Raw genomic sequence first — 22,305 nt, 5'->3', positions numbered from 1 at the left:
TGTTACAGACTGACCTACTTTATGGCAGGGACAGAGAGCATGTGGTCAAGGGCTTATTTTTAGGTGCCACTAGATCTCCCCTGTCAGTCACATCAAGGAGGTTAGTATAAACTGACTCTCTGACCCTCCAGATGCAGTAGGACTGCTACATTATACTGATGAAATGGGTGTTTTTATTTGGGTAGGGTCTTCTATGTGCTTTATGTCGTCGTCATCAGGTAAATAAGGTAAATTTTCTGTTTTAGCTTGTTGAGGTATTTTTGGAGATTTCTCCTAAGTAACTTGACCTGGCATAAATATCTGCATCACAATAGTGAAGAAATCTTTCTAATACAGTTTACATTTATAGCATTTGGCAGACGCTCTTATCCCGAGCGACTTACAGTTTGATCATTTTACACTGGAAGGCGAAGGTAGAGTTAGGAGTCTTGCCCAAGGACTCTTATTGGTATAGTGTAGGGTGTTAACCCAGGTGGGGATCGAACCCCAGTCTGCAGCGTAGAAGGCAGAGGTGTTCCAACCACAGTTTGCCCCTAAAGAGCCAAATAATTTAATTATTACAAAACAGATTTATGTAAGGCTCTGTGGAGCTTTTCAATATACCATTTGCTTAAAGTTATGACTGAAATTTCTCACTTTTAGTAATCCAGTAGAGTTCTTAACACTACTGCCTGTGTAAACAGGAGGTTTGCCAGTTCATTGCCATGCTCTGGTAAGAATACTAATTATATTAATATCTAATACCTATATAAATATCTGATATTGTTGTGCAATTTTAGGCAGCCCATACAAGTCATTATTAGATTAACTAGAATGTTGTTACGCTGTGTGTGAATAAAAATATTGTAGGCTCTAATTAATAAATTAATTTAAATTAATTTCATTCATATTCAGGCTGCCATTTTTACTAAAGGTCTCTAAAGTAGTTTCTGACCACCTAAATGTCTGTGCTAATTTACAAGGGGATAACTGATGTGGTGCTACATTGAATTACATTGGTTATTTATCTTCTGCTGTGTAAATCACTTATTTTATATAGTGCCTTTCCCATGCTCAAGGTTGCATCAAAGAATAACATATTAAACGATTAACAAGAAGAGGGCAATACAGGTAAACATTCAAGTATAAACGGAACAACAATGACGTAGTAAAAACAAGGACGTTTGTAACAGAGATTTAAATGGAGACAGGAGGTTGCGTCTAGAATAGACTGGGAGAGAGAGTTCCATAATTTCGGAGCTGCTACACTAAATGATCGACCACCCATAGAAGTCAGTTTTAACCTTGTAAAATGAAGGCCTTAATATTGTGATCCTAAAGTATGGGACATGCAGATGAAGAAGCTCTGCCAAGTATTGAGGAGCCAGACCATACAAAGCTTTATATGTAATAAGGAGAACCTTGTATTGAACACAGAATGTAATGGGTAACCAGTGAAGACTCTGAACTACCGTGGTGATATGATTATTGTTCTTTACAGTGGCATTTTGAACATCCAAATCAAGCAGGAAATTGCTTCAACTGTAGGTTTCGCATGTGCTGCTTCAGCATCTTTTCTATTACAAGTGAGTCATAAGTTTTTTGTTTTTTTTTTCCCCCCCTTCTTCTTCTTTTATGACGTAGAGGGAAATGTATAAAAGTTGGTCTGTGGTAATCAAGTCAAAATTTAAATAGGAGGAGGGTTGGAGTTTTGATATTACCTCGGTTTCTTTTAAATTTCCTAAATGCATGTTTTCTTGTATCTACGGTTCAAGCTGTAATCTAGGCAGAGTTCCTTTCTAGAACCAACACAGTCACGATATTAGCATTCTTCACCCCAGCTAATAAATCTAGCATATATTTAGCATAGATATAGTTTAATAGAAAAATTTCTTCATACATCTTATGCCATAATCCATATCTATGCCTTACTTCTTAAGCATTGTATGCCATATTCCACCTAATAAAAGCATGCAATATTTGGCAAGATGTACTGACATCCTACTGCCTAAACTGTTTATTAATACTGCAGTATTTTCATGGAATACATAACTTTTCTAAAAGTGAGCTCCACATAGATGATTAAAAATGTTTCTGTTTTTTCCCTTTTTTCACCATTCACCTTTATTCATTGAGGACCTAAATTAAATCTTTTTTTCCTTTGAGCCCCTGTTCAAATATACAGCGGTTATACAACACTTACAACACTTATACAGGGTTACTGGAGTGTTAGCTCCAAATATTGTTTAAAATGAATGTATTTAACAATGACATCATCATTGTTGCTACTTAGCAACCAGTGATCACCTGTGATTTTTGTTTGTGGTAAAGCACTACTTCAATTTTAGTGATTACTTTTTCGTTGTGTGTGTGTAATAAATACACACACACACACACACATATATATATATATATATATATATATATATATATATATATATATATATATATATATATGTGTGTGTGTGTGTGTGTGTGTGTGTGTGTGTGTGTGTGTGTGTTTTATTATATATATATATATATATATATATATATATATATATATATGTGTTTTTTATATATATATATATATATATATATATATATATAATAAAATACACACACACACACACACACACACACACACACACACACACACACACATATATATATATATATATATATATGTGTGTGTGTGTGTGTGTGTGTGTGTGTGTGTGTGTATATATGTGTGTGTTTATTTTATTATATATATATATATATATATATATATATATATATATAATACACGTGTGTGCGTGTGTGTGTGTGTGTATATAACTATATATATAACTGCTTAGAAACAGTTAGCTGAATTTCATATAGTATGCATGCATCTGAAGTTATGTGAACATGCAAACCATTGAGCAGGTTCTGCAAAAAACAGATTTCATTGCTTATGTAATCTATTTACCAGCAGACTGTACTCAAGCAAAATTCTCCTATGAGTGTTTGTCACCTGAAAGCTATTCTATATTGTTTCTACTTTTCTTCGTACACTATATTGCCAATAGTATTCACTCACCCATTAAAATAATTGAATTCAGGTGTTCCAATAACTTCCATGGCCACAGGTGTGTAAAGCCAAGCACCTAGGTATGCAGACTGCTTCTACAAACGTTTATGAAAGCATGGGTCGCTCTCAGGAGCTCAGTGAATTCCAACATGGTACTGTGGTAGGATGCCACCTGTGTAATAAGTCCAGTCATGAAATTTCTTTGCTACTAAACATTCCGCAGTCAACTGCCTTACATCACCAAGCTCAATGCAAAGCGTTTAATGCAGTGGTGTAAAGTGCCGGCACTGGGCTCTAGAGCAGTAGAGATGTGTTCTCTAGAGTGACTAATCACTCTTCTCCATCTGGCAATCCAGTGGATGAGTCTAGGTTTGTGCCAGGTGTAAAGTTTGGTGGAGGGGGGTAGGCCTGTCACGATAACAACATTTTCAGAACGATATATTGTCCCAGAAATTATTGCGATAAACGATAATATTGTCATTTTAAAGTGCCATTATAGAATTTTTTCTTGCTTCTGGGCTCCCCAAAGGAGCTTTAAGACAATGTGCCACAATAATAATATAGTAGCATAATAATACAATTACATTTTAACGTGAAATGAACTTTTTTATTAAGAACAGACATTTGGCTTCCAATATGAAAATATTTTAATATCCCAAATAAATAAAACAAATAAAATACAACCACACTTGTCCTCTGTGGATTCTGAGAAAATTGCACAAAATATTCAATAGACCTTTATAACTAAATAAACTCTTTAATAAAAAGTGCAAAAGAATGGCATTGCAACATTAAGTAACGACATAAATATTAAAGTAACATTTACATTAATTCAACTTTTTAAACTCTGAACATAACACAAAGGTACTTGGAGTCTGATCATATATGTATATGCTATAAATCACAGTGATACGAATCACAAATTCACAAAAAGTTTATAAATGTTTGCTTTTCGACCATATTTAACGGCAGCATCTCTTTGGCTATATAGCGAGTTACACTATCTGTGAGTGTGCGCCATTTTGCGCTATCGCGTTTGTATTTGCACTGCCGAGCAAAGGCATCCGTAATAGCCACCTGACGGGAAGACGGGTTGCGAGAGAGCAGCACTGCATGACTTTCTGAAATCTAACGTAGTTGTGGTTTTTCTCATGTAAACAAATTTGCGCGGAAACCCAATGGCCAATTATCGACATCGGCAAAAATGATCGCGGTTAAAAAAATTATCGTACGATAAGTCGATGATGTAATTATCGTGACAGGCCTAGAGGGGGGGTATGGTGTGGGGTTGCTTTTCTGGAGTTGGGCTCGGCCAAGTTCCAGTGAAAGGAACTCTTAATGCTTCAGCAGATCAAGAGATTTTGGACAATTTCATGCTACCAACTTTTGTGGAAACAGTTTATGGATGGTCTTTTCCTGTTCCAACATGATTGCGCACAAGTGTACGGAAAAAGGTCCATGTAGACGTGGATGAGCTAGTTTGGTGTGGAAGAACTTGACTGGCCTGCGCAGAGTCCTGACCTCAATCTGATAGAACGCTTTTGGCATGAATTAGAGTGGAATCTGCAAGCCAGGCCTTCTCGTCCAAAATCACGGTTTGATCTCACAAATGTGCTTTTGGAAGAATGGTCAGAAATTCCCATAAACACACTCCTAAACCTTGTTGAAAGCCTTCCCAGAACAGTTGAAGCTGTTGTAGCTGCAAAGGGTGGGCAGATATTATATTAAACCCTATGAATTAAGAGTAGGATCTCACTCAATTTCATATGCACGTGAATGCAGATGAGCGAAGGCAATATAGTTTATGTAAAATACATTCAAATAAGGTTTTTTTGTTTGGGTCCTAAAAACAATTTGACACATGACATGAGCTTTGGAGAAAAATAAAGAAATCTGTTTTGACCATATAAATTCATGATTGGTGCATCTCTCAAAGTTATAGAAATGAGCTGAATGTAGTAGCAATACCGTAATAGTTTGAGGTAAGTTTGAAAGTATGGTAAATATGGGATTGCATATAAGGATGTTGTTTTCCTGAGTCTTTGTGTTTTATATCCATTACGACAAGTTTGTATTCTAAGCAAAAGTAAGCAAGGTCCTGCGAAAAATTTTATTTTTGCAAGAAAAGTAAACAAAGTTAGCTGATATAAATACCTTCCACACATATTTCTTAACACATTTCTTAACACATGCATAATGAATAATTCAGAAAATCAAATCATTAACCAACTCAGTCCACTGATGCGAGTATCTGTGGATTAAAAAGCAGTGACTGCTTCAATTTGTGGAACATCGTGGTTTGTTTCAGTATTTTTCACATGTTTGTCTTTGGTGCCCTTTAATATGCTTTGTTTAATCTGGTTGTAGAACCACTCTAAGTCCTGGCTGTCCTCTGGCCAGCGCATACATCTCCTGGTCTGAATGTAGGTTCTGATGGGTTCATACTTCATCAATTTGAACTGTGGTATTTTGTCAACAAGAAGCACCAACAAGACATCCTTGACCTCTTCCAGCATCTTGCTCTGGGCCAGAGTGAAAGCCTCCAAGCACCAGCCGTCCTTGAGGAAATCATGGGAGACAATGCACAATACTTTCTTACTGTTCCAGACAGCGTTCCGCATGTTGGATAGATGATCTTCCCCTGGTAGGAAGTCTCGTGCCTCAAAACAGCAACGGAAGTTGTTCTCCGAGAACTGTGTGTCTAGCTTCCTTAACAGTGCCTTCTCCACCCAGCCAGTGTCTTTTGGACTGAAGCACAGGTAGATGTCATACAAGAAGCTGTCATTGGCAGGTGTCTTTGAACTTCCCTCCACAAATGTGATCACCTTTCTGTAAAGCTTGAAGCAGTAACCCCGTAGACGGACAAAAACAATAGCACAGGTGAGGATTAGCAGAATGAAAACTGTGCAACAGATGAAAAGGGCAAGCCGAAGATTCTCAACGTTCTCCTCGTCGCCCATGTCTTCACAGAGTACAGCGTAAATAAGAGGAACACCATGCTGCTCTTCTGGAAACTCACACATCAGATCCTCGACATTGCCTTCAATATTGGTTTCCTTTTGCGACTGATTTAGCCAGGTTTGGAAGTTCCTTAAGCTGCAGTCACAAAGGAAGCGGTTCCCATCCAGCTTAATTGCACTGAGGGTGCTCAAAGCCTGTGGGTCAACAGAACCAAGATTATTGTGTGAAAGGTCAATAAATCTCAGACTGTCAGGGAATATGCCATTTGGTATGTAGGTCAAGGAGTTAAAGGATAGATCTAAGTAGAGTAAAGAAGTGAGCCCCTTGAAAATTTTCTTGGGGAGTGACTGCATGAAGTTGTACTGTAGGGAAAGCAGCTGCAACTGGTGAAGGTTATCAAACACATCAAGACACTTTCCTTGGGACCAAATGTTTGGTAAGCCGGTCGATTGCAGATTAAGGATCTGTAAATTGTTTGTAGGTGGCACAGAATAGTTACTATTGAGGACACACTGTAGAAAAACATTCCCTTCAATGTAGATCCTTTCAATTTGGGGGAGTTCTGCTAATATAGTATATATGTCTTCAGCGTTGCTTAATTTGTTGGAAGCCAAATCTATAATTGTGACATTTCTTGCAGAGCTTAGAAGTCCATACAAGGACCTAATTTTGTTGTTGCCCATGAAAAGTACCTTAAGTTGTGGAAGTGCGGCCAATGTGTGCACTGTTTGTAAGGAATTTTCTCTGAGATTCAGGTAAAGCAAGTTCGGCAGTCCATTAAACGAGCCCAGCATAAGTATCCTTAAGTTATTGCAAGACAAATCAAGCACTTCAAGACTTTTTAAGTTCTTAAATGTTGTGGAATCAATTTTATCCAGGAGGTTGTATGATAGGTTAAGCATTTTAACATGTGCAGCTCCCAGAAAAGCATCATGTTCAATTTTGTTGATTGAGTTGGAAGCTAAAGAGACTTCCTCCAGCTCTGACAAGTGACCAAATACAGAATATGTTAGAGCAAAAATGTGGCATTGGGACAAATCGAAAATTTGAATGCCACTGTCTGCTAGGTCCTTGAAGGTGTCTTTGTCTGGGTCTTTCATGTTGTTGTACCCCACTGACTTGCCCATGCTACGGCTTTGACTAAGAATGAGCTTGTGGATTTTTGTTCCTCTGATCGCTTTGAAGAACAGCACAGCCATATCAACATAGAAGCTATTTAGAGACAAATCAAGCACGGTAATAGACATGTTCTTGAATGGGTTTCCACATTGGTTCCATTTGGGCCAAAAGGGATCCATGTCTGTCAGTTTGATGTCAGACAGTTTAAGGAGAGTAAAGCTTTTCCCTTGGAAACCAAATAAATCTTCCTCACATATACTGTTGATCCAGTTGTGGGAGAGATCTAGCTCGTGGAACTCGGTCATGTTGAAAAAGAAATCGGCAGGCTGGATCCTTTTGATACGGTTAGTGTCTAGTGTAAGTCTCTCCAGGGACACTAAAGGTTTTATATAGTCACCTGACAGAATAGAGTCATTTAAACTGCACTGGATGAGATTAAGTGTCTGAAGGTTGAACAACCCATTGAATGCTCCCAGCTCCAGTTGTAGCAAGCGATTGAATCCCAATTTGAGTTCTCTCAGATTGGACAGCCCTTTGAATGCATTCTTCTTTAATACAAGTTGTGTTTCCTGTTGTTCAATTTCAAGTATCTGTAGAGCTTCCAGACCAGAGAAGGATTTCTCATTGATTTCACTAATGTAATTGACACTTAGATCCACAAACGTGATGTAATTGGGCAGACGTGGCACTTGATTAAGTCTTCTCACTCCACAGAAGGCCTTGGTGTCATCAATGAAGCATGGTGAAAAACCATTTGCCACCTGTAGACAGATACAGAGCTGAAGGAGCATGGTGAAGCTGACCCTGTTTGTCATGCTGAAACACCTGGAAAGTAAAAAAAAAAAATTGTAGCTGAAAAAAGGAATTACATGTAAAAATCTAGTATGACGGCATGTATAGGGAAAGGATGCTGAAATAGTGTTTGAAGGCATCCCTGGTGTGTGAGGTCACCTGGTGTGTGAGGCATCCCTGGTGTGTGAGGAATACATTTTATTTATTCCTTTTTTTTTTATTACCTTCAAAAGCATTCAATTAAAGGGAATTCTGCCCATCTTTCTTAACTTTTCCGTAATGATATAGTCTGAAGAATTTAGCAGGGGGAGTCCACCAATGTTGCTTTTGGATCAATTCCGCCTAATTAAATTAATAAGATTAAACCACTCTGATTTTTTTTATTTAATGAGATGCTGTGTTCTAGAGAAAATAAAAATTTAAATTGTATGGTTATATAACTGACAGCTTTTATGTACTTATGGTAAATGGTTATGAATGAGACTGTTTTGCAAAATGTTTTGGAAAATATTTAGTGTTAAAACCAAAAAACGTTTTTTTTGGTTTTTTTTAAGCAGCAACACCTGAGCGAGAAACACAGGTCATTGTAGGGCAGAACAATCCCAAAGATAAATATTTGTCAGGTTTTTCACTGTTATACATTTATCAATATCCCCCTCCAAAAAAAGTCAGTATGCTATACTGAGATTTATACTGAGATTTTGAAAAGTCAGTGGATTTCCTTTAAGCCAAAGATTCCACACATCTTGATAATGAATTAAGCAGCCAATGTCTTTTTGCTATTTGTTATACAACTGTGGGTGCAATTGCTGTTGAAGCTGTGAGGCATGTATTCTGACATTCCCTCATGACAGTCTTCATATTTAATGTTAATAACAATGAGCGATCATACATGACAAGAAGGAAAAAGTGGCACAATGCCTAGCTTTCAGAATGTCTAACAGTCTAAAAGCAGGTTAATTTCAAGCCAGGCTGTACATTTTGCAGACTGATTGACCCAGCTCTGCAATGATCAGTAACATTATCACTTTAATGCCTCTGAAGATTAGCAACAGGTGTAAACACTATTTTGTTGAAGAGAGAAGCTATATTTTCTTACCAAGTTAATTATTCTCTTGAACAGTCCGGAATATCTTGACTTTTGTTGTAGCGTGCTGGGCTGTGGAAAAATGCTCCCAGTTGGGCTCAGTTGAAAATGCTCCAAGAAAAGCGCATAAACAAGTCTTCGCCCATATCCACATAAAAACACTGCACAGGATGAGTGCATTGTTCAGAGTAGGTTCTGTGCGCAACATTATGAAATCCTTCTTTGCTCCTCCCAAACTTCCCTTTGGCTTTTTTCCTTTTTTTCATGTTCTGTTTTTGCACTGGTTTTGCAATGACCTGCATGCAAGTTGTGCTCTCAGTTCCAGCCTATGGCACGTCTTGACAAAGGAAAAGTTTAAACTCAATTGAATCACTTTAGGGTTTGTGAATCAGAATTCTCTATCTGTACACAAATGAGTCATATGATGGTGATGATTCATACAAGGAAGTATCAGTGTGTAAATGCTGTGTCTGAGATGGTGCAAGAGCTCTATTGGTTCTCCTTTTTGCCACTTTTTACTGGATATATTATAGTGAAGTTGATCAATCAAACTTAAACGTCTCTCTCACTATTGTTAGTACAAGCATTGGGAATGGTAGATGAAGTATGACTTTATTAGAAATAAGTAAAATAAATGAATGAATGAAAAGAATAAAAGCAGCACTGCTAAATAAGTAAATAAATGCTTTTTCAATAATTTCAATAATTTTTCTTGTTCTTGTTCAAATGTAGTATGTTACTGAATTAGGCAGTGTTTAGTTGCAGGTATATGGTAAGACAAACCAGCTGCAACTTAAAATTATACCAATAAATTCTGTGCATTTCAGTAAAACACAAAGCCGAATACCTGATCTAACTACTTTTGTGCATAGAATCACTTTATTTTTCTTTTCTTCAGATTTGCTTAAAATGTGTGTGTTTTGATGTGCTGAAAAAGGTGTAATTTGTATGACCATTTTCAAATCCCTTCAGATCTTGCTGGATAAAATATACTGCCTTTCTTCCTGTGTCTTTTATACACGAGTGATTGGTGTTCTGACGGGCTGCCCTTTGTGACTCATTCAAATAGCACTCTAGACTTTAACAACCTTGTAATTTTATCATGATTCTGTGGAACTACACTGTTGGCTGAATAGATGGATATATGTTAATGTGCTGGTGTTTGTGAAAAATTATGCTGAATTTAAAATTGGCTGTTTTTGCAGCTTTGTTTTTATAGAGGGCTGTATGAACTGTTGATTTAACGGTACATTGTAATTTTAAAAAAATCTTTTAAGAAAATCTGAAATTGGCCTTTTAATATGCAGCCTTTTGTACTTGCTGCATGCGGCAAGCGGTTCTGGAAGTGGAATTAGAGGTCTTTTTTTTTTTTTTTTTTTTTTTTTTTTTTTTTTTTTTTTTTTGTTCCCCACTTCCGCTCCTGCAGAAAATCAATCATTTGTCCCACTCCTGCCTGCAACTGAAATGTTTTGACTTGTTTCTTACATAGTTACAGCAAGGTGAACTGACATCTAGTTTCTGATGTAGTCTATTCACTAATACATTAGTCGCTGCTAAAACAGCCTATGTAGCTCTGCTACAACATTAGCCCTAGCCCATGTAAACTGTCCCCATGATGGTCACATTATCCATATGTCGCACATTTTGTAGTTTGTTTCTTTTTCTGTATGTTTTTATTTTTTTGATATGGCCTTTTCTTATAATTCAGTTCCACTGTATGTGTTTCTTTGATATTCAAGGGGAAGTATTTCATTGAGAAATGCCAGGGAGTATTTGAAGCCTGTAAAATGTTTGGGCCAGCCTGGATTTTTTTTTTTTTTTTTTTTTTTTTTTACACGGACCAGTTTGGGTGCAGTTTAAGGTAAGCATGCTAAAGGCTCTTTTTCCAGGCAGTGAAAACAGCAGCAGAACTCACATAACATAGAAACACAAAACACATGAAGCACTGGATAAAATATTTACTCTTGAAATAAGGTCAGGAAAATAAGCAACAGCTGCTGGAGAGGTCACATTTCTTTTCAAACAGTAGCAGAAACTCTCACATAAAAGGAACAGGAGCTTAGTGATTTTGAGCATGAGATTTAATGGTTGCTGATTAATGAACAAATTTGCCAGTTGGCTCATTTTAGACTAGTCCTGTGAGACAGTTTTCACTTCATTTAAGATTGAAGAAAAGGAGTAAATGTTAAGTGTGCGTGTAATTTGAGTGGTAAAATATGGCAAAGTATTCAGGCAGTAGTGGACGGGTGGTCAGATACTGACTGCTGATGACAGGCTAGAGGTGTCTATGTGCTGTTGTCCAAGTATATAATTCTGACTATACAACTAGAATGGGTACCAACAAGGTAGGTGGTTTGTAATAACTAATAAAGTTGCCAGTATGTTTGCGGTGTTAAAAACCCCAGGTGCACTCGTACCAGTGTAACACGCTACCATGCTACAATGATATCAGTGTCGTTGATGATGAGAATGTTCTACCACCCAAGTTATATGTGGTCAGCTGTGATCTTGTGATGGCCTGGTTAAGTTAAGCAGCAACTGATGGGCAAAATCTGTAACTGTAAGCCTACAGAATGCAGCTAGATAGGTGTTTCTGCACACATAGGAGTCAATAAGTGTTGGTACAAGGTAGATGTTTAGCATGTAGCATATCCTGTCACAATCATTACTTAATCACATATTCAGTTATTTCAAATGATGGCAATGCTTTTCCACAGTTATTAGCTTTCACAATCACGTTTTTGTTACAGTAAGCCGTGTTTTATCCATTTGGTTGAGGCGAGTACTTACGAAAATGGTCTAAAATGGTCTAATTTCCAACTGGTGCACCTTTAGAGGGCAGCAGTTGAGTAATGTTTGAGCTTGAGCAGTGTCTGTCAGTTGGAAGTATCACAATCTACGAAGCAAGACAGTTAATCAGCCAATTTAGCCACTTTAGGCTTGGACTCCAAAAGTGGTGTACAATTAAGAAAAAAGACATGTAAACTGTTCATCACAATTATTTATGGTAATTCATAGAACAATTGTGTGCTGAAATTTCATGATTGCCACAGACCTAGTATTTTTACACCCAATCCTGCCTTCAAGACTGCTTAATGACTGCTTAATGCACTAAGTAAAGAGAGGGCTGATTGATTGTGGAGAAGTCTTCTGCAATTCTTTGTTAAGCAATTACTATGGCCTTTCATGTTCTGTGGTGGTGTCAGCGGGCATTTCCCCTTTCTGTCTTGAGTAAAGGGAAATACCTCCTCTCCTGTGTGGCGACTGTGTCAGCATTTTTCACTATGCCCATAAGCTAAACTTTTGGTCCCCTAAAGAACCTTCAGTGTGTCATTACACAACACTTTGAGCTATTTCAGCTGTTCCCCAACCCAGCACATGTGATGCAGCTTACAAAGGGTGCAGCAATCAGTTGATCATGTGTGCTGAGTCAACGAGCAGTTGAAACTGTGTAGTATTGTTGATTACCAGGAGCAGAATTTAAGAAACCCTGAAAACAAATCATGCATTAAAGGGTCTATTTAAAAAAAAAAAAAAAAAAAAAAAAAAAAAGCTTCACGTTCCAAAATGTGCTTAAAAACAAAAAAAGTGTTTTAAACTGCTTTGGAAAATAGTCTCTCACTTGGATATTAGGCAGTGTGTTTATAACAATTTTGTGTAATGGCCTTAAGGATTTTTTTTGAGGCATTACCACTGCAAACATGTTATATATACTTATATACACACAGGGGTGTGTGTGTGTGTGTGTGTGTGTGTGTGTGTGTATTATCAATTTATCTCATAGGTGCATTCCACACACTTGTTCCTCTGAGTGTCAGACACTGCTAGAATTCTGAAAATGTTGGTCATTCATGATACCAGCTGGTTTGCGGCTTGTTGCATGTGTAAGGCCAGGAGACCACTACGACATCTGATGCAAATGATCGAATCAGGTGGCTTCTCAGCCAGGCCTAAATGGTCTGGTGTCCGCATTAGGCTAAGGCTATCCCAAAAAGACTGGCAATTTCTTTGTCCACTGCCTTGAAAACAAAGTGGACTACTGTAGATGCAAGGGACTAGACAGTGGGAGACGACTGAGGGTCTAATGCATTTTCATTTGAAAAGTGTTAAACATTGCTGGCTTAGCCAGCTAAAAGGAATAATAAAAGATTAATGTGGTGTGCCATATAGGATGTGTTATCTGCACTTATTTGTGGCATACAGAAGAATTTAGACCGGTGTACTGCCCACTACTGTCTTAGAAGTTTTGGGAAAATGGTGGAGTTGTCATTTTTAATCTCCTGGTCCCTGGCCTGCTGTTATAGCTGAACATTATATATTTTCATAATTTAGTGCTGTCAAGGCCACTGTGGCATTTTGAACCTATTTAAATATTCAGCCTGCTTGTAGACATGCAGAATGACGACTAAAAAAAAAAAAGCTATCAAAACATGTTCCAGCTAAAAAACACAACAGAACAAACATGACATCACCAGACGGGTAATAAGAGTGTGGTTATAAGTGTATCAGGCAGTGACATACAGCACAACAGTGACAGATGTTGCGTAGGAATGTTCCCAGCGCAGGCATACCACGTAGAGTTAGCGAAGCGTGTTGGAGATGTATATAAGCGGACCGTTTGGAGCTCTCCTGTTCCAGTGGGCCTTTGCTCACTTCATTTACACTCGGAAAGCGTCCTCTTGTTTCAGCACACGTGACTGAAACCTGCAAGGCGTTTGAGTGAGGAGCTGGTACACGTGTGCATGCAGATTCATACTAATATGATATTATTGTAAGGTCTTATGATAATTGTACTTATGCTGTGGCATTTGGACGTGCTTTGTGTTGCGGGCTTTTTCCAAACGTGTCTGCCCATATGACATTTTCAGATTTTGTTCCACCATAGACTCTGACCTTTTTACAGATCTATATTATTTCTTCAGCTGAAGTTTCTTAGTTTTCTGTGTGAAGGCTCACTGTGGGCCGTCTCTTCACTGCTGCCTGTTTTCTTCCATCTTCATCCTGTGCTCTCCTTCTTTGGCTTTTTACTTACAGGCACATGCTTTAATCTCTGTAAAGCAGGCTTTCTTTGTACCTTTTGCAAGCAGGTAGATCCCAGTGGTCGATTCCCTGTCCTCCAGTGTTTGTGTTAAGTCTATTTATGGGTACAAAATAGGGAAGCTTTAAAGTTGTAGTACAATGGGCACATTTCACTGTTTCCTTGCTTCCTGCTTTTCATTGAAGTCCTGGAAAAAGCTTAGTTTGTTTCAGAAAACAGACGCATAATAACATAAGTAAGCACTGATAGTTTTGATTAGGCTTGTCAGCTATTTGAGCTGATCAGTTATTTGGCTTGTCTGCAATTATTTTCCACAGTTGTTGGCTTTCGCAATATTGTTTACACCACAAGCAGATTGTGAATTGGGTGCTTTTTCTTAGTCGAGTCGACAAATACATGTAAATGAAAGAAATCAGAAGACTCATTTATTCAGACACACCATGGGTCTTAAAAGAACAACGTTCCCAAGAGGAGCCCTTAGGTAGTAGCAATGACAGATGTTTTTAATGTTTGTTAATAGAGGGCAGTGGTGAGATGTTTATTTGTTGTTTGTTTAGACAATTGATCTGGATAATCTCCGCCTCGGATGTTTTGCCAGCATGAAAATTGAACGCCTGATATCTATGCAAGAGAAATTTGCTATATGTACGTTTAAATTCTTATGAATACAGGAAGTGGCAGTGGCTGTGATAATTATGAAACGTACTATATAAAGCAGTTCAAATTGTTGCACATCTGAGTTATTGTATATTGAGGGAGGAGTTATAGAGTTTAATGGCTACAGGTAAGAATGACTTCCTGTGGCGCTCTGTGGTGCATTTCGGTAGAATGAGTCTTGCACTAAATGTGCTCCTATATATCTCATCACTGTGTCATAGAGTGGGTGGGAGCCATTGTCCATAATGGCCTGCAGCTTAGACAGCATCCTCCTCTCTGACACTGCCATCAGCAGTCCGGGTCAATAAGTGTTGATATAAATAACTGAATAATAAGCCTGGAGAGAAACTGGTTGAGAGGAATTTTCTCAGCTGGCCCTTGAGCTGCTGTTATTGGAAAACTAGAGTATATTGAGTATATTATTGTCTGAAGGCTCTTGTAATAGTTTTCAACAGCAAGGTCACCTTCACTCACTAGCTTCATTCTCTTCACTACTTAGCGTGTGTGTGTGTGTGTGTGAGTGAGAGAGAACCAAGAAGAATTTGTCAGTACATATGATGTTAGAGGTAGGGAGTCGCTTTCCATGCTATGGTTTGATCCAGTGTTTCTGTGTATGTGACAAGTGTAACAACTGTGCTAGTACGTTCAGTCCATTCTTTCAACTGTTGCATCAGAAAAGAGTTCACCTCAGCTGTGTGTGCGTGTGTGTTCTGTTGTAAAAATGTGTGTGCCTTTTTTTGTTTGTCAGTCAGGCTGTAGTTTTTCCTATGTATGTTTGACAGCATGTCCTCTCCTTTTCTTTCTTTGGTTTTGTTCTGATTACCTCTTGCTCTGGCACTGTCTGTCTCTCTCTCTTCTTGGTTTCTCTCTCCATTCTCTTTATTGTGAGTGAGCCAGAGAGGTGTGGTAGCTCATGGTGTCATGATGAGAACATGGAACTGCCTCACTGAGGCAAAAACAGAAAGCGGCACACCTCTACAAATAAATTGACACAGTGAGGAGTGAAAAGTCCTTAGTACTGGCCTCATACATTACCATGCGTTAGCCCCAGTGTTGTCCGATTTAAGGGAAGTGAACCTTTTCTTGCCTTGTTTCAAATGGCTCTTTGAACCCCATGCCACAGCATGGCTAGGATGAATATGAATGCCACTCTTCCCATTTGAAAAACAGACCTAGTTTTCTCATTCTTATGGATGAGCAGAAGTATTAATGATTATATTTGATGTATTCTTGCTAAAAAGAAAAATCCTGGTTTGTCTATAAATTTGCATGTGTGGTGCATCACTGTCCATGTAGTCAGTGTGTGAAGAAAATACGGTTTGGTCTTTGCAGTTCCTGTCTATTTGTAGCAGAAGCACTGCTGCCATTCCTCTTTGTCTAATAGGAACAAATATTTAGAAACTAAAGAAGGCGCATATTTCACAGTTTTGGAGATGGTGATGAGTACAGTGTACCTACTCTATTCCCATTGGTAATAGGCCCTTTTTGCAAGAAACAAAAGTGCGTAAAAGCTAAGTGAATAAGTTCTGCTACTGCTTTACAGTTACCAACCTCAGAAATGTGTTTGTATCAATTCCATCGCACACCATCTTTGCAACGCTACCAAGCAGTCATTTCCAACCATACAAGACCACACTCCTATCTCTTTGAATGAAGAAAATACTTCAAACTAAAGGCCAGATTACAGACTCGAACACATTCGAAATCACCTGTAAAATCTAGCAAACACTTTAGTTTATGTCATTTTGCTCAATAACAAAAAAGTGGACATGATTTTTCAGGTTGTTCTGGACACTGTGCTTGTACAGATATCCACAACAAGGGAGGGCTTTTCCTGATTGTGGCATTACCAGCAAGCTGTGTAGTTCTTTTTCTTCAAGGCCAGGACTTTCTTTGTAAACAGATGCCATGTTGGATGTTATAAGCTTTCCCATTCCTATTTCAGATTTGTAACCAGTCTCATTGTCTGTTGGTTTAAAGTTTGATTGGCTGCAAATACACTATCTTGACAGAGATTAGACACAAACACTCAAGATGACTGCTTTTGTTTTATGGTACTCTTAATGTTAACTACTATGGCATGATTGTAGAGTAATTAATAATGTAGAGTTGATTTCAAGTCGTTGACATTTTTTATATACTCCATTTTTTTCATCATTTATTCTCTGTTGTGATATAAATAAGCATTTAAAATGGAAGTGGCCCTTCAAGCACTTCTGGGATTAAGCCATATTTTCTGTTAGTCACGTGATTTCTCAAAGCTGTTGTTTATTTCATACATACGAGAACAAGAACGTGGTCTAAAACTTTTTTTTTTTTTCATTTCACCAACACAGTTTCAATAATTAAACACATGAATTGCATCTGTAAGTCACACGTCAGTCATGTTTTATTTTTAGTCTGATCAAACAAATCATTAAAAAGCACCTACAAATCTGAACTGCACTTGAATAAGCTTGTATGCCACTTGTATGCTCCGCCCGATGACAGCTGGGATAGGCTCCAGCACCCCCCCCCCCATTACATTTCACTCTGGCCAGTGTGCACATGCCAAGTGCCAAAACTCCTCTGCAAGTAGATTAAAGTGAGTCAAGTGGCCATTGCCACATTCTCAGAGTAGATTGCTGGTTAGATGTTCAGTTAGATGGTGTTAGAATCTGGCTAAAAATGTGTCTAGATTAAAAGGAAAATTTTACAGCTCAGGATCTCTGCAACACCGAAGAGAAGCCACTTCTCCATTATCTCTGGAGATTTTGTCACTTGATTTGTAAAACCTTTAACCTTTTTACAGATAGCATTGATCTGATAAGACTGTACTGGGCGGATATCAGAAAAAATGCTGGATCTGATATTGAAAAATTTAACCTGATCTGTTTCACAAATCTAGCCTAAAAATTTCTTGCAGGCCAACTGGAACTGTCGATTAACATCAGACACCACATGTTAACTTCGGATAAACCGTAAGGGTGTGATAGCGGGGGTTTTAAATAGCTCAAGCATGGTATATAAATGATTTAAATTTGTAACAGTAGTTTTTAAAGAAAAAAAATTGGGTTGGTGTTTATCAGCTGAAAAGCAAGGGTTTGGTATTGGCATCAGAAAAAAGAGAGCATTATACAGTCTGTGCAGTTAGTACCTACAGTTTGCGAGATTAGCTACTGTTATTGCAACCACATCAAGGCACTTTAAGTTTTGGCCCACAGTGCGAAATACGTCTGTTTTAAGTAAGCAAATCCTGCTGCGATGAGCCACACAGCGCGCTTATTTACTTTCTTCGATTCTTTAGATTTTTGAAGAGTGTAGGCTTAAAAGGCAGGTTTCAAACTAAGTGAGGGAGCGAGGGAGCGATTAACAGCGAGAAAAGTATGAAGTTTGGAAAAAGAGACTATCACATGTGCTGCCTCCAGCTAGTCCTCCTGCCTCCCATGGTGACTTTTAAAACATAATGAGCTGAGAGGCGGAGCCTGATTGGTTTAAGCTCCTTCGGCAGCTCCTCTCCTGGAACCTCCTGAGGGGGGCTCTGTGCCTGGCTCGTGCACACACTTCCTACACTCAAGCACACACAATCTTCAGTGGTGCAGTGCCGGTGTGCAGTAACTAAGTTAGCAGAGAGAAAAAAGCAATGATGTGATTGTTATATTGCACTGTGTGATGCTCCTTTTCCTGCGTTAATACCTGCTTCAAACTTAACTGCATATATCAAGCAATTCACTACTTGCAAATGGATTAAATGCATTTTCAGCTAATGGCATTTATTTCACAAAACTATATTTACACTTTATTAATTTGCTTTGGTAAAAGATCTAATTTACATGGTTTTCTCCTTGCTCCAGATGTCCATCAGGTGAGACGTTTGGTGTCTAGGCGTAGCTTTATTGGTCTACAGCCCCAAACCTCTCATCTTGCTCCAGCTAAATCCAGTTCTTTTGTCAAAGGATTGGTTTGATGAAAAATCAGCTCTTCACTTACCACTAACCCCAGATGTAGTCGATTATCTAAGACGATTGATTTCTGGAGTTTACTACGGGAGATGCTGTGCTAATGTTGCCAACAAACATTGGACTTGGATGGTCACAAAACTCATCTCTGTAAATACATGCCCAAAAACATCTCTCAACCTGCTCAAAATGCATCCAGATCTTCATTTCTTAGCTGCAGACAAATTGATGTGTTATAGAGCAAAGTATAACGTAGGCCTACTTTTTAGTTTATTAAAGCAAAAATAAACAACTCTGGACAGTGGACAGGCAGTCATTGTGGATAACCAGGATCATTTTACCAAATGTGGGGCTGTGTGATTTTTTATTTTTTATTTTTTTATTTATTTATTTATTTATTTATTTTTAATTACATTTTTTTTGTATATTTCGCCAAGTTTCTCTCCAATTTAGTCATCTCCAATTCCACCCACTAGTTAGGACTCCCCCAGTCACATGATACTAACACAGGCTTCCTCCGAGACCTGTGAAGCACCACCGCAGCTCACGCTGGACAGCCGAATACACTTGGACGAAAGCGACAACCACCAAATATGTTACGTTAGCCAACAGAAGACTGCTCTGACTAGCACTGTGCTGAGTGATGGGTGGAGAAGGGAGGGCGGCATCCACCCAGCGAGCAAGGTCAAATATGCTCTTTTGGACTCCCGGCCATGGATGGCTGTAGCATTACCAGGGATCAAAGTCGTGATCTTGTATAGTAGGGCAAACGTTTAGACGGTTCTACCACTTGGTAGCGGGCTATGTGAATTCTTAACCACAGAGATGCAGCCTAAGGACACTTTCACATAGAAGCTAAGGTAGTATACCAAAACGATGTCTGATTGTGACATTTTCAGCACAAATTAGGTGTTTCTGTTTGAACTTCACTGTACATTTGAAGAAATAAGTCAGCTGGATCTGTGAAGATGGAGAAAAAGTGAAAAAAACAGGCACCAGATCAGCTTTGGTAGCTTATAGATTTGCCAGTAACAATGACATTAAAGAATATATAGAGGTACACACTAACTTGGTTAGATTTCACAGTTTTTTAGATCACATCATCACTGAAAGAGCTTGCTTAAAATCCTTTCACGTGTCAGCATTGAGAGAAAATTCCGTTTCAGTACAGCACTGCCAGTATTAACAAATTGGAAGAAAAGTTTTGTTGTGATGTAATGCTGCTCTGTCCTAACCCCCCTCCCCCCACTACATGGTTGGAAAAAGCCAGCAGTTTCTCTGCTTCACGATGGTACATGTCAATTCAGCTTCCACTTTCAGTCTTATATTTTGTAATTCAGTTTCAGTACATTACAGCCTGGAGGTCATTCTTGAAAGGGTCTATAAGGTTTTTGTCTACCTGTTGAAAAACATGCCTTTACATGTCCCACCCAGTATGTTCTCTAGATCCCAAATATAGACGTGGCTTCTGAAAACCATGCAGACTCATCCACACTGAACCCGAGCTGTTGTACTTGGTTTCCAAGTCTTCTTTGCGTGCTGTGCTTACATACATAGCTTATTCTGATTATGAATCTGATTTCATCCTGCTCTTCATAATGGAACAGCCAAAGCCTACTCGCTTAAAGAAGTCATTCAGCCAAAAAACTCTAATTTCCCATTCACCACAAAAGTAGTCTATCAAAAAAAAAATAATTTTGTTTGTTAATTTATGTTAAACAACTATTTGCTAACACTATGTGAAGATTTTTCAATGCTTCTCTTCAAGTTTATCAAAGTGAGGTGTGGTCTTGAGCTGATATGATGGAGTATCATGATCATTTAAATAAGCAACCATATTATGTAAATTATCAGTCTATTGTTCTCTTCTGTGCGATGTTTGTTTGTTTTTTTTTTTTTTGTTTTTTTTTCTTTTCATGCTATAATTTTCATGCTATAATGCCTTAAGGCTCTCTCTTGCTCACATGATGCTTTGGAACTTAATTTTAAGTAGTAATGTTGTTCATCGCAATAATTCTGCATACAGTCATCAAATTTACATTGCTGTCCAAAATTGAGGTGAATGAGTCATGTCTTATGCACACAGTTTGATGTGATTTGAACTTCATTACTTGTAATCTACATTACTTCAGTGCGAGCTAGCAATCTCCAGATACCAAGTATGCAGAATACCGATGCATTAGCTACATTAACCACACAGCATGACATTTACAGTAATGGTGATTGTTCGGAGCAAGTAATTAGTGGAAACGGATTGGAGGAACTGAACTGAAGGGAAGAAAAATATTTTCCAAACCAACTTGCAATCAAAGGCATCTAATTGCAGAATGGCAATAGTGTGAAACTGAAATGGTGAATAGGTATTAAATTGAGATGTGCTGTCAAGATGTGCTGTGTCTATTTTTATATCAAGTGGAAACTTTCCAGATTCTCTCTTTTTCCTCCAAGTATGTTACACGTACAATGAAATTTGTCTTGATGAGGACACACTTGACTTCTAACAGCCCAGACAAGAAAACATACTGTTAACAGATATTTAACTAGGTGAAAATTAAAATGGTGAGTAGAATAAATAATAATGAATAATAAAGAGCAGTGGAGAGGAGCTAAAGAGAAGTGTGATGAGCGACATCTCTGTGGAGAAACCATTTGGCATGTCTGGCTGAGCTGGTTTTGTTGGCCTTGAATCTTCTACCAGAGGGAAGTGGCTACAGGAGGTGTTGTCCAAAGGGGTCAGCTGTAATTTTGCCAGCGCACTTCATCACCCTGCTGTTGTAGATGTCCTGAAGTGTTGACAGGCTACATCCAATGATCATCCCTGCTGTCCTGATTATGTCCTGGAGTTTGGCTTGTTATTATGAGGTGGAACAATCAAACTAGATGGTTATGGATTATACAATAATGCACTCAATGTTTGCTGTGTAGAGCTGGATCATCAGGCTCTGTGGAAGGTTGAAATTCTTCATGTGCATCAGGAAGAACATTCTCTGCTGTGCTCTCTTGGCTATGTGCTCCTCTCCCACTTGGTCCCTGGATATGGTGGTACCTAGGAATATGAGTGACTCTGCAGTGGAAACCACAGAGCCATTGGTGTTGATGGAGGAGTGGTTGCATCTGAAATAAACCACCATCTCTACAGTCTTTTGTGTATTGAGCAGCAGGTGGTTGTGGCTGCACTAGGAGACCAGCTGCTCAACTTTATTTATGTAAGCAGACTCCTCCCCATTGGCTATGAAGCCATGTCATCTGCAGACTTTAGGATCTTCACAGGTGGTTCCTTAGAGACACAGTCATTATTGTAGGGTCTGGGGAGAAGGCCATGGTCCACTGGCAGATGGGATTTAGCATAGACAGCTGGGACAGTTTGACTTGCAGCAGCTCTGGCACTGTGGTGTTGAATGCTGAGCTGAAGTCCACAAACTCTAGCATAGGTTACAGGACTATCAAGATGCTCTTGCATGTTGCAAGTGCAGGTCCAGGTTGTCCATGTTGTTGGCAGACCTGTTTGCTCCTATACATAAACTACAGGGGATGCAGCAGAGAGCTTGTAACAGCCTTCAGGTGGGCTACAACCAGGAATTCAAAGATCTTCATGACTACAGAGGGCTACTGGCATGTAATTTGTTAGTCCAGTAATGGTTGCTTTTTTGGGGACAGGATTGATCGTAGACGTTGTGACGCATGTGTCAACAGAGCAGAG

The 22,305-nt window shown here is 38.6% G+C and overlaps 1 protein-coding gene across 2 annotated transcripts; it reads right to left on the bottom strand.

Moving 5' to 3' along the window:
• Window positions 1-4,660: 4,660 nt before the first annotated feature.
• On the bottom strand, window positions 4,661-9,166 carry LOC108427426 (toll-like receptor 5). Of its 2 annotated transcripts, none has more exons than XM_017697547.2 (2): window positions 8,985-9,166; window positions 4,661-7,918 (listed from the first exon to the last, which is right to left on the bottom strand). In XM_017697547.2, exon 2 carries the CDS (start codon window positions 7,906-7,908, stop codon window positions 5,272-5,274), a length of 2,637 nt encoding a protein of 878 aa, XP_017553036.1. In that variant the 5' UTR covers window positions 7,909-7,918; window positions 8,985-9,166; the 3' UTR covers window positions 4,661-5,271. The 2 variants fall into 2 exon arrangements, with proteins under 2 accessions (XP_017553036.1, XP_037400397.1); XM_037544500.1 differs by lacking the exon at window positions 8,985-9,166 and having other exon boundaries at window positions 4,661-6,168; window positions 7,491-7,637.
• Between the last annotated feature and the right edge of the window lie 13,139 nt (window positions 9,167-22,305).

The sequence above is a fragment of the Pygocentrus nattereri genome, chromosome 14, assembly GCF_015220715.1.
Source record: "Pygocentrus nattereri isolate fPygNat1 chromosome 14, fPygNat1.pri, whole genome shotgun sequence".
NCBI lineage: Eukaryota > Metazoa > Chordata > Actinopteri > Characiformes > Serrasalmidae > Pygocentrus > Pygocentrus nattereri.
Note: the sequence above shows the minus strand (reverse complement) of the source record. Positions and strands in the feature narration are given on the sequence as shown.

What these genes read in the sequence shown, in the direction of transcription:
- LOC108427426 (XM_017697547.2), bottom strand. Translation starts at nt 7,908, where the DNA reads ATGACAAACAGGGTCAGCTTCACCATGCTCCTTCAGCTCTGTATCTGT.